The sequence below is a fragment of the Cinclus cinclus genome, chromosome 36 (genome assembly GCF_963662255.1).
Source record: "Cinclus cinclus chromosome 36, bCinCin1.1, whole genome shotgun sequence".
Lineage (NCBI taxonomy): Eukaryota > Metazoa > Chordata > Aves > Passeriformes > Cinclidae > Cinclus > Cinclus cinclus.
The window spans coordinates 357,875-374,791 of NC_085081.1; the positions used below are offsets into that span (position 1 = coordinate 357,875).

General features: G+C 48.0%; 1 protein-coding gene across 1 annotated transcript; it reads left to right on the forward strand.

Annotated features, from left to right (window-relative positions):
* The first annotated feature begins 199 nt into the window (after positions 1-199).
* On the forward strand, positions 200-15,932 carry LOC134055870 (kallikrein-14-like). Its single transcript, XM_062512340.1, has 6 exons — positions 200-218; positions 12,309-12,456; positions 13,106-13,134; positions 13,219-13,443; positions 13,968-14,104; positions 15,731-15,932. The coding sequence occupies exons 1-6, from the start codon at positions 200-202 to the stop codon at positions 15,881-15,883; spliced, it is 711 nt and encodes a 236-aa protein (XP_062368324.1). The 3' UTR covers positions 15,884-15,932.
* Positions 15,933-16,917: the final 985 nt, after the last annotated feature.

The following is a 16,917-nucleotide window of genomic DNA, read 5'->3' on the forward strand; positions in this document are numbered from 1 at the left end:
GTAATTAGGGCTTAATTAATGGATTGAGGGTGGTTACATGGGGTAGTTAAAGGGACTTGGCGGATTTAATGGAGTTATTAATTAACAGACTGATCAATTAAAGGTCACAATAATTAAATGGGATTAGCTACTGGTGATTAATTAGCTTCGATTAATTAGGGAAAATTAATTGCTGCGTGGGTTTAATTAAATCCCGGGCATGCTGATTAGCAGAACAGGTGATTTCTGGGGGGTTATTAATTAATGTTTATTAACTAATTAGTGGGGGGGATGAATAATTACAGGCCTTAATTGGAGTTAATGACTTAATTGCGGATTGAGTTAATTACGGGCACAGCTGGGTTTTAATTAATGACTGGGGTTTATTTCTTGCATGGGGGACGTTAACTGGGGTTAATGAATTAATTAACGGCAGGGGTTCGTTAATTAACGGCAGGGGTTCGTTAATTAATGGAAGTTGTTCGTTAATTAACGGCAGGGGTTCGTTAATTAACGGAAGTTGTTCATTAATTAACGGAAGTTGTTCGTTAATTAACGGCAGTGGTTTGTTAATTAATGGAAGTTGTTCATTAATTAACGGCAGTGGTTCGTTAATTAACAGCAGTGGTTCCTTAATTAACGGCAGGGGTTTGTTAATTAACGGAAGTTGTTCGTTAATTAACGGAAGTTGTTCGTTAATTAACGGAAGTGGTTCCTTAATTAACGGAAGTTGTTCATTAATTAACGGCAGGGGTTCGTTAATTAACGGAAGTTGTTCGTTAATTAACGGAAGTGGTTCCTTAATTAACGGAAGTTGTTCATTAATTAACGGCAGCGGTTCGTTAATTAACGGCAGGGGTTCGTTAATTAACGGAAGTTGTTCATTAATTAATGGAAGTTGTTCATTAATTAACGGAAGTTGTTTAATTAACGGCAGTGGTTCATTAATTAATGGCAGAGGTTCGTTAATTAATGGAAGTTGTTCATTAATTAACGGAAGTTGTTCGTTAATTAACGGAAGTTGTTCGTTAATTAACGGAAGTTGCTCGTTAATTAACGGAAGTTGTTTAATTAATTAACGGAAGTTGTTCATTAATTAACGGAAGTTGTTCGTTAATTAACGGCAGGGGTTCATTAATTAACGGAAGTTGTTCAATTAACGGAAGTTGTTTAATTAATTAACGGAAGTTGTTCCTTAATTAACGGAAGTTGTTCATTAATTAACAGCAGTGGTTCATTAATTAACGGAAGTTGTTTAATTAATTAACGGAAGTTGTTCATTAATTAACGGAAGTTGTTCAATTAACAGAAGTTGTTTAATTAACGGAAGTTGTTCATTAATTAACGGAAGTTGTTCATTAATTAACGGAAGTTGTTCGTTAATTAACGGAAGTTGCTCGTTAATTAACGGCAGCAGTTCGTTAATTAACGGAAGTTGTTCATTAATTAACGGAAGTTGTTCATTAATTAACGGAAGTTGTTTAATTAACGGAAGTTGTTCATTAATTAACGGCAGGGGTTCGTTAATTAACGGAAGTTGTTTAATTAACGGAAGTTGTTCATTAATTAACGGAAGTGGTTCCTTAATTAACGGCAGTGGTTCGTTAATTAACGGAAGTTGTTCGTTAATTAACGGAAGTTGTTCGTTAATTAATGGCAGAGGTTCGTTAATTAACAGAAGTTGTTCATTAATTAACGGCAGTGGTTCATTAATTAACGGAAGTTGTTTAATTAACGGAAGTTGTTCATTAATTAATGGCAGTGGTTCATTAATTAACGGAAGTTGTTCGTTAATTAACGGAAGTTGTTTAATTAACGGAAGTTGTTTAATTAATTAACGGAAGTTGTTCATTAATTAATGGCAGAGGTTCGTTAATTAACGGAAGTTGTTCAATTAACGGAAGTTGTTCATTAATTAACGGAAGTTGTTCAATTAACGGAAGTTGTTTAATTAATTAACGGAAGTTGTTCATTAATTAACGGAAGTTGTTCATTAATTAACGGAAGTTGTTCATTAATTAACGGAAGTTGCTCGTTAATTAACGGAAGTTGTTCAATTAACGGAAGTTGTTCATTAATTAACGGAAGTTGTTCATTAATTAACGGAAGTTGCTCGTTAATTAACGGAAGTTGTTCAATTAACGGAAGTTGTTCATTAATTAACGGAAGTTGTTCATTAATTAACGGAAGTTGTTCAATTAACGGAAGTTGTTCAATTAACAGAAGTTGTTCATTAATTAACGGCAGGGGTTCATTAATTAACGGAAGTTGTTCATTAATTAACGGAAGTTGTTTAATTAATTAACGGAAGTTGTTCGTTAATTAACGGAAGTTGTTCATTCGCTGCGCAATTGATTAATTGCCATTTTAATTGGTGGGGTTAATTAATGACGGGGTTAATTAATGGTGGGGAAAGAAGTCCTGGGGGGGTAGAACTGGGAGGGGATACTGGGATGGGTCTGGGCCTTACTGGGAGCACCGGGATGAACTGGGAGGGCACTGGGGGTTACTGGGATGAACTGGGAGGGGATTGAGGGTTACTGGGATGAACTGGGAGGGCACTGGGATGAACTGGGAGGGGATTGAGGGTTACTCAGATGAACTGGGAGGGCACTGGGGGTTACTGGGATGAACTGGGAGGGGATTGAGGGTTACTGGGATGAACTGGGAGGGCACTGGGGGTTACTGGGATGAACTGGGAGGGGATTGAGGGTTACTCAGATGAACTGGGAGGGCACTGGGGGTTACTGGGATGAACTGGGAGGGGATTGAGGGTTACTCAGATGAACTGGGAGGGCACTGGGGGTTACTGGGATGAACTGGGAGCACTGGGAAGGGACACGGATGAGTCTGGGCCTTACTGGGATGAACTGGGAGGGCACTGGGGGTTACTGGGATGAACTGGGAGCACTGGGAAGGGACTGGGAGGGGACACTGGGATGGGTCTGGGCGTTACTGGGAGCACTGGGATGAACTGGGTGAGAACTGGGGGTCACTGGGATGAACTGGGTGGGAACTGGGGGTCACTGGGATGAACTGGGAGGGCACTGGGGGTCACTGGGATGAACTGGGAAGGGATTGGGGGTTACTGGGATGAAGTGGGAGGAGTGGTGGGGGTTACTGGGATGAACTGGGAGCACTGGGATGAACTGGGAGGGCACTGGGGGTTACTGGGATGGACTGGGTGGGAACTGGGGGTTACTGGGATGGACTGGGAGAGGATTGAGGGTTACTGGGAGGAGTAACTGGGGATACTGGGATGGACTGAGGGAGTGCAGAGGGTTACTGGGAAAACTGGGAGGCACTGGGATTGCACAGGGAGGGACTGGACTGAACTGGGATTGGACTGGGATGAACTGGAACGGAACTGGGGGTTACTGGGACGGACTGGAGTGGGTTACTGGGAGGGACTGGGAAGGGATTGAGGGTTACTGGGATGAGCTGGGAGCACTGGGAAGGGACAGGGAGGGGATACTGGGATGGGTCTGGGCATTACTGGGAGCACTGGGATGAACTGGGTGAGAACTGGGGGTCACTGGGATGAACTGGGAGGGACTGGGATGAACTGGGAGGGAACTGGAGGTTAGTGGGATGAACTGGGAGGGGTCTGTGAAGTTACTGGCATGGACTGGTCCTTACTGGGAGCACTGGGATGAACTGGAGGGGAATTGGGAAGGACTGGGAGTTGCTGGGATGAACTGGGAGGGAGTGGGATGAACTGGGGATTACTGGGAGCACTGGGATGAACTGTGATGAACTGGGCTGAACTGGGATGAACTGGGAGTTTCCCAGTTTAAAGCCCCGGAGGTGCTGACTCAGCATGGCCCTTCCCAGTCCCTCCCAGTTTGGGACTGGGGCCAACTGGGATCAGGGAACTGGGAGAGCCCGTCCTGCCTGGGGCAAACCGGGAGGGACTGGGGGGAACTGGGATCAACTGGGAGAGACTGGAGTGGACTGGGGGATACTGGGATATACTGGGGTGGACTGGTGAAGGCAGTGGGGGATACTGGGAGAGACTGGGAGGGAACTGGGAATGAACTGGGAGTGACTGGACTGAACTGGGATGAACTGGGATTGAATGGGAATGAACTGAAATGGACTTGGATGGACTGGAATGAACTGGGAGGGACTGGAGGTAACTGGGGATGAACTGGGATGAACTGGGATTGAACCGGGATTGAACTGGGCTGAACAGGGACTGAACTGGGATTGAACTGGGACTGAACTGGGATTGAACTGGGACTGAACTGGGCTGAACTGGGACTGAACTGGGATTGAACTGGGACTGAACTGGGCTGAAGTGGGATTGAACTGGGGATGAATTGGGCTGAACTGGGACTGAACTGGGATTGAACTGGGCAGAACTGGGCTGAACTGGGATTGAACTGGGGATGAATTGGGCTGAACAGGGACTGAACTGGGATTGAACTGGGACTGAACTGGGACTGAACTGGGACTGAACTGGGATTGAACTGGGACTGAACTGGGACTGAACTGGGACTGAACTGGGCTGAACTGGGATTGAACTGGGATTGAACTGGGACTGAACTGGGATTGAACTGGGATTGAACTGGGACTGAACTGGGCTGAAGTGGGATTGAACTGGGGATGAATTGGGCTGAACTGGGACTGAACTGGGATTGAACTGGGACTGAACTGGGCTGAACAGGGACTGAACTGGGATTGAACTGGGACTGAACTGGGACTGAACTGGGACTGAACTGGGCTGAACTGGGATTGAACTGGGATTGAACTGGGACTGAACTGGGATTGAACTGGGATTGAACTGGGACTGAACTGGGATTGAACTGGGCAGAACTGGGACTGAACTGGGACTGAACTGGGATTGAACTGGGACTGAACTGGGCTGAAGTGGGATTGAACTGGGGATGAATTGGGCTGAACTGGGACTGAACTGGGATTGAACAGGGACTGAACTGGGCTGAACTGGGACTGAACTGGGACTGAACTGGGATTGAACTGGGACTGAACTGGGATTGAACTGGGACTGAACTGGGACTGAACTGGGATTGAACTGGGACTGAACTGGGCTGAACTGGGACTGAACTGGGACTGAACTGGGATTGAACTGGGACTGAACTGGGACTGAACTGGGACTGAACTGGGATTGAACTGGGATTGAACTGGGACTGAACTGGGATTGAACTGGGACTGAATGACCCATTCTGGGATTTCCTCCCCAATTTTGGGGATTTTCCCCCCATTTTTTTTGGGATTTCTTCCCCAATTTTTTGGGATTTCTTCTCCATTTTTTTAGGAATTGCTTCCCCATTTTTTTGGGAACTTCTTCCCCAATTTCAGGAATTTTTTTTCCCCATTTTTAGGAATTTCCTCCCCAATTTTTTAGGAATTTCTTCCCCATTGTTTGGGGAACTTCTTCCCCATTTTTTGGGATTTCTTTTCCATTTTTTTAGGAATTTCTTCCCCATTTTTTTCGGGAACTTCTTCCCCAATTTCAGGAATTTTTTCCCCATTTTTTGGGGTTTCCTCCCCAATTTTTTGGGATTTCTTCTCCATTTTTTAAGGAATTTCTTCCCCATTTTTTGGGATTTCTTTTCCATTTTTTTAGGAATTTCTTCCCCATTTTTTTCGGGAACTTCTTCCCCAATTTCAGGAATTTTTTCCCCATTTTTTGGGGTTTCCTCCCCAATTTTTTGGGATTTCTTCTCCATTTTTTAAGGAATTTCTTCCCCATTTTTTTCGGGAACTTCTTCCCCAATTTCAGGAAATTTTTTTCTCATTTTTTGGAATTTCCTCCCCAATTTTTTTGGGATTTCCTCCCCATTTAATTTTTTTTTTTTTTTTTTTTTTGAAGGGGGGGTGGGGGAGGGGAATTTTTTCCCATTTTTCCGGGCCGGCTCCCGGGAATTGCCGCTCCCAATCCCGGAAGGGATTTTTTTGGGATTAGAGAGGCGCCTCCTCCTCCTCCTCCTGCCGACAATTCCCGAGGATTGCCGAGAATTCCCGAGGATTCCCGAGGATTGCCGAGGATTCCCGAGGATTGCCGAGGATTGCCGGGATCGCGATCGGGATCGGGACAGGTGAGAATTCCGGAATCGGGAATTTTTGGGGTTTTTCCAAAGGAATTTTTTTTTGGTGAGATTTTCCCGGGGGGAAATTTCAGGTGATCCCGGGGGAATTTTGGGATTTTCGAAAAAAAAAAAATAAAAAATAAAAAAAATCCGGGAATGATTTTGGGGTTTTTCAAAGGAATGTCGGGATTTTCCAGGGGGATTTGGGGATTTTTCAGGAGAATTTTGGGGATTTTCCGGGAGAGTTTTGGGATTTTCCGGGAGGATTTTGGGATTTTCCGGGAGGATTTTGGGATTTTCCGGGGGCATTTTGGGATTTTCCGGGAGGATTTTGGGATTTTCCGGGAGGATTTTGGGATTTTCCGGGAGGATTTGGGGATTTTTCAGGAGAATTTTGGGATTTTCCGGGAAGGATTTCGGGGTTCCCAAAGGAATTTTGGGATTTTCCGGGAGAGTTTTGGGATTTTCGGGGGAAATTTTGGGATTTTCCGGGAGGATTTGGGGATTTTTCAGGAGAATTTTGGGATTTTTCCGGGAAGGATTTCGGGGTTCCCAAAGGAATTTTGGGATTTTCCGGGAGAATTTTGGGATTTTCCAAAGGAATTTTGGGATTTTCTGGGAGGATTTTGGGATTTTCCCGGGAAATTTGGGATTTTCCGGGAGAATTTTGGGATTTTTCCGGGGAAATTTGGGATTTTCCGGGAAGGATTTCGGGGTTCCCAAAGGAATTTTGGGATTTTCCGGGGAAATTTTGGGATTTTCCGGGGAAATTTTGGGATTTTCCGGGGGCATTTTAGGATTTTCCAGGAGGATTTTGGGATTTTCCGGGAGAGTTTTGGGATTTTAGGATTTTCCAGGGAATTTTGGGATTTTCCGGGGAAATTTGGGATTTTCCGGGAGGATTTTGGGTTTTTCCGGGAAGGATTTCGGGGTTCCCAAAGGAATTTTGGGGATTTTCCGGGAGAGTTTTGGGATTTTCCGGGAGGATTTTGGGATTTTCCGGGGAAATTTTGGGATTTTCGGGGGGAATTTTGGGATTTTCGGGGGGAATTTTGGGATTTCCGGGAGAATTTTGGGATTTTTCAGGAGAATTTTGGGATTTTCCGGGGAAATTTTGGGATTTTCTGGAAGGATTTTGGGATTTCATGGGAGAATTTTGGGATTTTCCAGGGAATTTTGGGATTTTCCGGGGAAATTCTGGGATTTTCCGGGAGGATTTTGGGATTTTCCGGGGAAATTTTGGGATTTTCGGGGGGAATTTTGGGATTTCCGGGAGAATTTTGGGATTTTCCGGGAGAATTTTGGGATTTTCCGGGAGAATTTTGGGATTTTCCGGGAGGATTTTGGGATTTTCTGGGGAAATTTTGGGATTTTCCGGGGAAATTTTGGGATTTTCCGGGATAATTTCAGGTGATCCCGAGGGAATTTCTTCTCCCAAATTCCCATTTTTCCCAAATTCCCCAATTTTCCAAATCCAAAAATTCCTGGTTTTTAATCCCATTAATTAATTAATCCCCGATCCCATCAATTAATTAATTCCAAATCCCATTAATTAATCCCCAATCCCAATAATTAATTAATCCCCAATCCCATTAATTAATTAATCACCAATCCCATTAATTAATTAATCACCAATCCTATTAATTAATTAATCACCAATCCCATTAATTAATTAATTCCCATTCCCATTAATTAATCCCAATCCAATTAATAAATTAATTAATCCCCAAAAACATTAATTAATTCTGAATCCCATTAATTATTAATCCCCAATCCCATTAATTATTAATCCCCAATCCCATTAATTAATTCCCATTAATTAATTCCCAATCCCATTAATTAATTCCCCCATCCCATTAATTAAGTAATCAATCCCCAAAGCCATTAATTAATTCCAAATCCCCTTAATTAATTTATTAATCCCCGATCCCATTAATTAATTAATTCCCAACCATTAATTAATTAATTCCCAACCATTAATTAATTAATTCTCATTAATTAATCCCCAATCCAAATAATTAATTCCCCAATCCCATTAATTAATCCCCAATCCATTAATTACTTAATCCCCCATCCCATTAATTAATTAATCCCCAAACCCATTAATTAAAGCTCAATCCCATTAATTAATTAATTAATTCCCCGATCCCATTAATTCATTAACCCCCAATCCCATTAATGAATTAATTAACCCCCGATCCCATTAATTAATTAATCAATCTCCAATCCTATTAATTAAATCTCAATCCCATTAATTAATTCCCCAATCCCATTAATTAATTAATCCCCAAACCCATTAATTAAAGCTCAATCCCATTAATGAATTAATTAACCCCCGATCCCATTAATTAATTAACCCCCAATCCCATTAATTAATTCATTAACCCCCGATCCCATTAATTAATTAATCAATCTCTGATCCTATTAATTAAATCTCAATCCCATTAATTAATTCACCAATGCCATTAATTAATTAATTCCCAAACCCATTAATTCATTAACCCCCGATCCCATTAATTAATTAACCCCCAATCCCATTAATTAATTCATTAACCCCCGATCCCATTAATTAATTAATCAATCTCCAATCCTATTAATTAAATCTCAATCCCATTAATTAATTAATCCAAAAAACCCATTAATTAAAGCTCAATCCCATTAATTAATTAACCCCCAATCCCATTAATTAATTCATTAACCCCCGATCCCATTAATTAATTAATCAATCTCTGATCCTATTAATTAAATCTCAATCCCATTAATTAATTCCCCAATCCCATTAATTAATTAATCCCCAAACCCATTAATTAAAGCTCAATCCCATTAATTAATTAACCCCCAATCCCCTTAATGAATTAAGTAACTTCCGATCCCATTAATTAATTAATCAATCTCCAATCCTATTAATTAAGTCTCAATCCCATTAATTAATTCCCCTATCCCATTAATTAATTAATCCCCAAACCCATTAATTAATTAACCCCCGATCCCAATAATGAATTCATTAACTCCCGATCCCATTAATTAATTAATTAACCCCGATCCCATTAATTAATTAATTAACCCCCGCTCCCATTAATTAATTCATTCATTAATTAATCCTTCCCCCATTCCAGGGATGTGGCTCCTGCTGCTGCTGCTGCTGCCCCCGGCCTCAGGTGAGACCCCGAAACTCACCTGGGGAACCCCAAACTCACCTGGGGAACCCCAAACTCACCTGGGGAACCCAAAACTCACCTGGGGACCCAAAACTCACCTGAGGGACCCCAAACTCACCTGGGGAACCCCAAACTCACCTGGGGGACCCAAAACTCACCTGGGGAACCCCAAACTCACCTGGGAACCCAAAACTCACCTGGGGAACCCAAAACTCACCTGGGGGACCCCAAACTCACCTGGGGAACCCCAAAACTCACCTGGGGGACCCCAAAACTCACCTGGGGAACCCCAAACTCACCTGGGGGACCCCAAACTCACCTGGGGACCCAAAACTCACCTGGGGAACCCCAAACTCACCTGGGGGACCCAAAACTCACCTGGGGAACCCAAAACTCACCTGGGGGACCCCAAACTCACCTGGGGGACCCAAAACTCACCTGGGGAACCCCAAAACTCACCTGAGGGACCCCAAACTCACCTGGGGGACCCAAAACTCACCTGGGGAACCCCAAAACTCACCTGAGGGACTCCAAAACTCACCTGGGGAACCCAAAACTCACCTGGGGGACCCAAAACTCACCTGAGGGACCCCAAACTCACCTGGGAACCCAAAACTCACCTGGGGGACCCAAAATTCACCTGGGGAACCCCAAAACTCACCTGGGGGACCCCAAACTCACCTGGGGGACCCAAAACTCACCTGGGGAACCCCAAACTCACCTGGGGGACCCAAAACTCACCTGAGGGACCCCAAACTCACCTGGGGGACCCAAAACTCACCTGGGAACCCAAAACTCACCTGAGGGACCCAAACCTCACCTGGGGAACCCCAAACTCACCTGGGGGACCCCAAACTCACCTGGGAACCCCAAACTCACCTGGGGGACCCCAAACTCACCTGGGGACCCAAACCTCACCTGGGGGACCCAAAACTCACCTGGGGGACCCAAACTCACCTGGGGGACCCAAAACTCACCTGGGGGACCCCAAACTCACCTGGGGGACCCAAAACTCACCTGGGGGACCCAAACTCACCTGGGGGACCCAAACTCACCTGGGGGACCCGAAACTCACCTGGGAACCCAAAACTCACCTGGGGGACCCAAAACTCACCTGGGGGACCCCAAACTCACCTGGGGGACCCAAAACTCACCTGGGGGACCCAAAACTCACCTGGGAACCCAAAACTCACCTGGGGAACCCAAAACTCACCTGGGGGACCCCAAACTCACCTGGGGGACCCAAAACTCACCTGGGGGACCCAAAACTCACCTGGGGGACCCAAACTCACCTGGGGGACCCAAACTCACCTGGGGGACCCGAAACTCACCTGGGGGACCCAAAACTCACCTGGGGGACCCAAAACTCACCTGGGAACCCAAAACTCACCTGGGGAACCCCAAACTCACCTGGGGGACCCAAAACTCACCTGGGGGACCCCAAACTCACCTGGGGAACCCCAAACTCACCTGGGGGACCCAAAACTCACCTGGGAACCCAAAACTCACCTGGGGGACCCCAAACTCACCTGGGGAACCCCAAACTCACCTGGGGGACCCGAAACTCACCTGGGGAACCCCAAACTCACCTGGGGGACCCCAAACTCACCTGGGGAACCCCAAACTCACCTGGGGGACCCAAACTCACCTGGGGAACCCCAAACTCACCTGGGGGACCCAAAACTCACCTGAGGGACCCAAAACTCACCTGGGGAACCCAAAACTCACCTGGGGGACCCAAAACTCACCTGGGGAACCCCAAACTCACCTGGGAACCCAAAACTCACCTGGGGGACCCAAAACTCACCTGGGGAACCCCAAACTCACCTGGGGGACCCAAAACTCACCTGGGGAACCCCAAACTCACCTGGGGGACCCGAAACTCACCTGGGGAACCCCAAACTCACCTGGGGGACCCCAAACTCACCTGGGGAACCCCAAACTCACCTGGGGGACCCAAACTCACCTGGGGAACCCCAAACTCACCTGGGGGACCCAAAACTCACCTGAGGGACCCAAAACTCACCTGGGGAACCCAAAACTCACCTGGGGGACCCAAAACTCACCTGGGGAACCCCAAACTCACCTGGGAACCCAAAACTCACCTGGGGGACCCAAAACTCACCTGGGGAACCCCAAAACTCACCTGGGGGACCCCAAACTCACCTGGGGAACCCCAAACTCACCTGGGGGACCCAAAACTCACCTGGGGAACCCCAAACTCACCTGGGGAACCCAAAACTCACCTGGGAACCCAAAACTCACCTGGGGGACCCCAAACTCACCTGGGAACCCAAAACTCACCTGGGGAACCCCAAACTCACCTGGGGGACCCAAAACTCACCTGAGGGACCCAAACCTCACCTGGGGAACCCCAAACTCACCTGGGGAACCCAAAACTCACCTGGGGACCCAAAACTCACCTGGGGGACCCAAAACTCACCTGAGGGACCCAAAACTCACCTGGGGGACCCAAAACTCACCTGAGGGACCCCAAACTCACCTGGGGGACCCAAAACTCACCTGGGGAACCCCAAACTCACCTGGGAACCCAAAACTCACCTGGGGGACCCAAAACTCACCTGGGAACCCAAAACTCACCTGGGGAACCCCAAACTCACCTGGGGGACCCAAAACTCACCTGGGGAACCCCAAACTCACCTGGGGACCCAAAACTCACCTGAGGGACCCCAAACTCACCTGGGGAACCCCAAACTCACCTGGGGGACCCAAAACTCACCTGGGGAACCCCAAACTCACCTGGGAACCCAAACCTCACCTGGGGGACCCCAAACTCACCTGGGGGACCCAAAATTCACCTGGGGGACCCAAAACTCACCTGGGGAATCCCAAACTCACCTGGGGGACCCAAAACTCACCTGAGGGACCCCAAAACTCACCTGGGGAACCCCAAACTCACCTGGGGGACCCCAAACTCACCTGGGGGACCCAAAACTCACCTGGGAAATCCAAACTCACCTGGGGGACCCAAAACTCACCTGGGGATCCCAAAACTCACCTGAGTGACCCCAAAATTCACCTGGGGAACCCAAAATCTCACCTGAGGGACCCCAAATACCAGCCGTGCCCCGCCCTGGCTCACCTGGCTGTCCCGCAGGTGCCAGGGTGCCCAGGTGGGTGCTGGATGGACACACCTGTGCCCCGCCCTGGCAGGCCGCGCTCTTCCGGGGGCGTCGCTTCATCTGCGGGGGGACCCTGGTGGCGCCCAGGTGGGTCCTGACGGCCGCGCACTGCCACGCCCCCGGGTACGGACAGGTAACGGGGACACACCTGGGCATGGGGGAGGGGGCACCTGGGCACACCTGGGGGCACCTGGGAACACCTGGGGGTACCTGGGGGCACCTGGGAACACCTGGGGGCATCTGGGCACACCTGGGCATGGGGGAGGGGGCACCTGGGCACACCTGGGCACACCTGGGGGCACCTGGGCACACCTGGGGGTACCTGGGGGCACGTGGGGACACCTGGTCATGGGGGGAACTCACCTGGGGACACCTGGGCACACCTGGGGGCATCTGGGCACACCTGGGCATGGGGGAGGGGGCTCCCAGCACACCTGGGCACACCTGGGGACACCTAGGCATGGGGGGCTCACCTGGGCAGGTACTGGGCTTACCTGGGGTTTAGCTGGGCACAAGGGGAGTGGCTCAAGTCACACCTGGTGTGGGTTGGGCTTACCTGGACAGGTAACAGCCCCACCTGGGGCTCCTGTCTCACCTGTCCGTTACCTGTCCCTCCTGTCCCACCTGCCTCACCTGTCTCACCTATCCTCCATCCCTCACCTGTCTCACCTGTCCTACCTGTCTCTCCTGACTGACCTGTCCCTCCCCTGTCCCTTACCTGTCTCACCTGTCCCTGTCTCACCTGTCCCTCACCTGTCCCCTCTCCCCACAGCCCCATCAGTGTCCGCCTGGGCGGCCGCGGTCGCCACCAGGTGCGCCCAGGTGAGGCCCCTCTGGACGAAAGCCCCTCAGGTGAGGCCGGTCCAGGTGAGCCCCCGGCGGCAGGCGAGGCCTCACCTGCGCCAGGTGAGCAGCGGCGGCGCTCGGTGAGGATCTTCCGCTTCCCCGGCTACAACGAGAGCTCCAAGGACGGCGACCTGATGCTGCTGCGGCTGCAGGTGCCGGCACACCTGAGCCGCCAGGTGAGCCCCCTGCCGCTGGCCCGCACCTGCGCCGCACCTGGCACTACCTGCCAGATCTCCGGCTGGGGCTCCACCACCAGCCCAGAAGGTGAGACACACCTGGGACAGGTGAGGGGCAGGGGACAGGTGAGAGGTGGAATTTGGGGCTTACCTGGCCTCAGGTGAGAGCTCAGATCAGTCATTACCTGCTGAGGTGTGGCCTCAGGTGACCCCAGGTGACCCCAGGTGTGACCCCAGGTGTGACCCCAGGTGACCCCAGGTGTGACCCCCAGGTGTGACCCCAGGTGTGATCCCAGGTGTGACCCCAGGTGTGACCCCAGGTGACCCCAGGTGTGACCCCAGGTGTGACCCCAGGTGTGACCCCAGGTGTGATCCCAGGTGTGACCCCAGGTGTGACCCCAGGTGACCCCAGGTGTGACCCCAGGTGTGGCCCCAGGTGTGACCCCAGGTGTGACCCCAGGTGTGGCCCCAGGTGTGACCCCAGGTGTGACCCCAGGTGTGGCCCCAGGTGTGACCCCAGGTGTGACCCCAGGTGACCCCAGGTGTGACCCCAGGTGTGACCCCAGGTGTGACCCCAGGTGTGACCCCAGGTGACCCCAGGTGTCCCCACAGTGACGTTCCCCCAGGACCTGCACTGCAGCCAGGTGAGGATCATACCTGAGCTCACCTGTCGCCGCATCTACCCCGACTCCATCACCCCCAACATGGTCTGTGCCGGAGAGCCCCGGAGCCGCGCCGACACCTGCCAGGTGAGAGGGGACAGGTGAGAGGGGACAGGTGAGAGGGGACAGGTGAGACTGGGACAGGTGAGAGGGGACAGGTGAGAGGGGTCAGTTTGGGGTGGATTTGTGGGATTTGGACGATCCTGGGTCATTTGGGGTCAATTTGGGTGAATTTGGGGCAATTTGGGTGAATTTTGGGTGAATTCGTGTCGGTTTTGGGTGAATTTTTGTCGGTTTTGGGTGAACTTTTGTCGATTTTGGGTGAATTCGTGTCGATTTTGGGTGAATTTGGGGCGGTTTTGGGTGAATTCGTGTTGGTTTTGGGTGAATTCGTGTTGGTTTTGGGTGAATTTGAGTCGATTTTGGGTGAATTTTTGTCGATTTTGGGTGAATTTGAGTCGATTTTGGGTGAATTTTTGTCGATTTTGGGTGAATTTGGGTCGATTTTGGGTGAATTTTTGTCGATTTTGGGTGAATTTTTGTCGATTTTGGGTGAATTTTGGTCGGTTTTGGGTGAATTCGTGTCGATTTTGGGTGAATTTTTGTCGATTTTGGGTGAATTTTTGTCGATTTTGGGTGAATTCGTGTCGATTTTGGGTGAATTCGTGTCGATTTTGGGTGAATTTTTGTCGATTTTGGGTGAATTTTTGTCGATTTTGGGTGAATTCGTGTCGATTTTGGGTGAATTCGTGTCGATTTTGGGTGAATTTTTGTCGATTTTGGGTGAATTTTTGTCGATTTTGGGTGAATTCGTGTCGGTTTTGGGTGAATTTTTGTCGATTTTGGGTGAATTCGTGTCGATTTTGGGTGAATTTGGGTCGATTTTGGGTGAATTTGAGTCGATTTTGGGTGAATTTTTGTCGGTTTTGGGTGAATTTTTGTCGATTTTGGGTGAATTTGGGGCGGTTTTGGGTGAATTTTTGTCGATTTTGGGTGAATTCGTGTCGATTTTGGGTGAATTTTTGTCGATTTTGGGTGAATTTTTGTCGATTTTGGGTGAATTCGAGTCGATTTTGGGTGAATTTTTGTCGATTTTGGGTGAATTCGTGTCGGTTTTGGGTGAATTTTTGTCGATTTTGGGTGAATTTTTGTCGATTTTGGGTGAATTCGAGTCGATTTTGGGTGAATTCGTGTCGATTTTGGGTGAATTTTTGTCGATTTTGGGTGAATTTTTGTCGATTTTGGGTGAATTCGTGTCGGTTTTGGGTGAATTTTTGTCGATTTTGGCTGAATTCGTGTCGATTTTGGGTGAATTTTTGTCGATTTTGGGTGAATTCGTGTCGATTTTGGGTGAATTTGGGTCGATTTTGGGTGAATTTTTGTCGGTTTTGGGTGAATTTTTGTCGATTTTGGGTGAATTTTTGTCGATTTTGGGTGAATTTTTGTCGATTTTGGGTGAATTTGGGCTGTTTTTCTCCTACCTGGAATCCTTTCCAGTCCATTTCCCTCCATTCTGCGCCGTTTCCTCCAATCCCGGCTGAATTTTTTGGGGCAATTTCCCCCAGTTCCCGCCGGGTTTTTTTTTGTTGTTTTTTTTTTCCCCCGCTATTTCAGCGCCGATTTTTCCCTTAATTTTTTTTTTTTTTATTATTATTTTTGAGTCTCACTTCTGAACCAACCCCTTCTCCCCTCCCAAAATTTTTCTCCCTCCAGGGCGACTCCGGGGGTCCCCTGATGTGCAACGGGCGCCTGCAGGGAATCACCTCGTGGGGTCCGGGGGTGTGCGGGGACCCCCGAAAACCGGGCGTGTACGTCAACCTGTGCCGCTACGGCCGCTGGCTGCACGACACCATGGCCCACAACTGACCCAAAATCCCCAAAAAATCCACCCCAAAAAATGGCCGGGTCCAACCCCCCCCCCCCACTCCAAAAAAAAAAAAAAAAAAAAAAAAAAAAAAAGAGGGATGGGAGTGGGGAAAAAAAAAAAAAAAAAAAATCTGCACCAAAATCTGAGTTACGGCCTCAAAGTTCAAAATAAAAAATGAAATATCGACCCCCAAAGTGCTGGTGTTGGGGAGCGTAAAAATAAAAATTAGCCGCAAGGAAATCTCGGTGTGCTGAAGCTCAAAATTCCCCCCCCCAAAAAAAAATTGCAGCCTGATATCCCAAAAATCTTCCCAAAAATCTGTTCAAAATACCGCCCCAAAATTCCCAAAAATCCACCCCCAAAAAAATGTCCATAATCCACAGCAAAATCCACTCCAAAAATAAACAAAGTTCCACGGAAAAAATCCAAAAATTCCACCCGAAAATGCCAAAAATCTGCACTGAAATACCCCAAAAAAAAACCCCCAAAAATTCCAGAGATTCCAGCCCAAAATCCCAAAATTCCAGCCCAAAATCCCGGTGTCCAGAACCTCAAAATCCCCAAATTTCCATCCACAAATCCCAGGAAATCCACCCCAAAAATCCCCAAAATTCCGCACTAAAAATCTCAAAAATCCATCAAAAAATCCACCCCAAAAATAAACAAAATTCCACTCAGAAATCCCAAAAATTTAATCCAAAATATCCAGAAGTCCGCACAGAAAATTCCAATAAAACCCACTCCAAAAATCCCAAAATTCCAGCCCAAAATCCCGGTGTCCAGAACCTCAAAATACCAAAAACTGCACCCTGAAATCCCAAAAATCTTCCCAAAAATCCCCCCAAAACACCGCCCCAAAATTCCCAAAAATCCACCCCCAAAAAAATGTCCATAATCCACAGCAAAATCCACTCCAAAAATAAACAAATTTCCACGGAAAAAATCCAAAAATTCCATCCGAAAATGCCAAAAATCTGCACTGAAATACCCAAAAATAACCCCCCAAAAATTCCAGAGATTCCAGCCCAAAATC

Coding starts and splice junctions, on each gene's coding strand:
- LOC134055870 (XM_062512340.1), top strand. Junction 13,135..13,218: donor TGTCCGCCTGGGCGGCCGCG/GTCGCCACCAGG, acceptor CCCCGGCGGCAG/GCGAGGCCTCACCTGCGCCA. Junction 14,105..15,730: donor GCCGCGCCGACACCTGCCAG/GTGAGAGGGGAC, acceptor TTCTCCCTCCAG/GGCGACTCCGGGGGTCCCCT.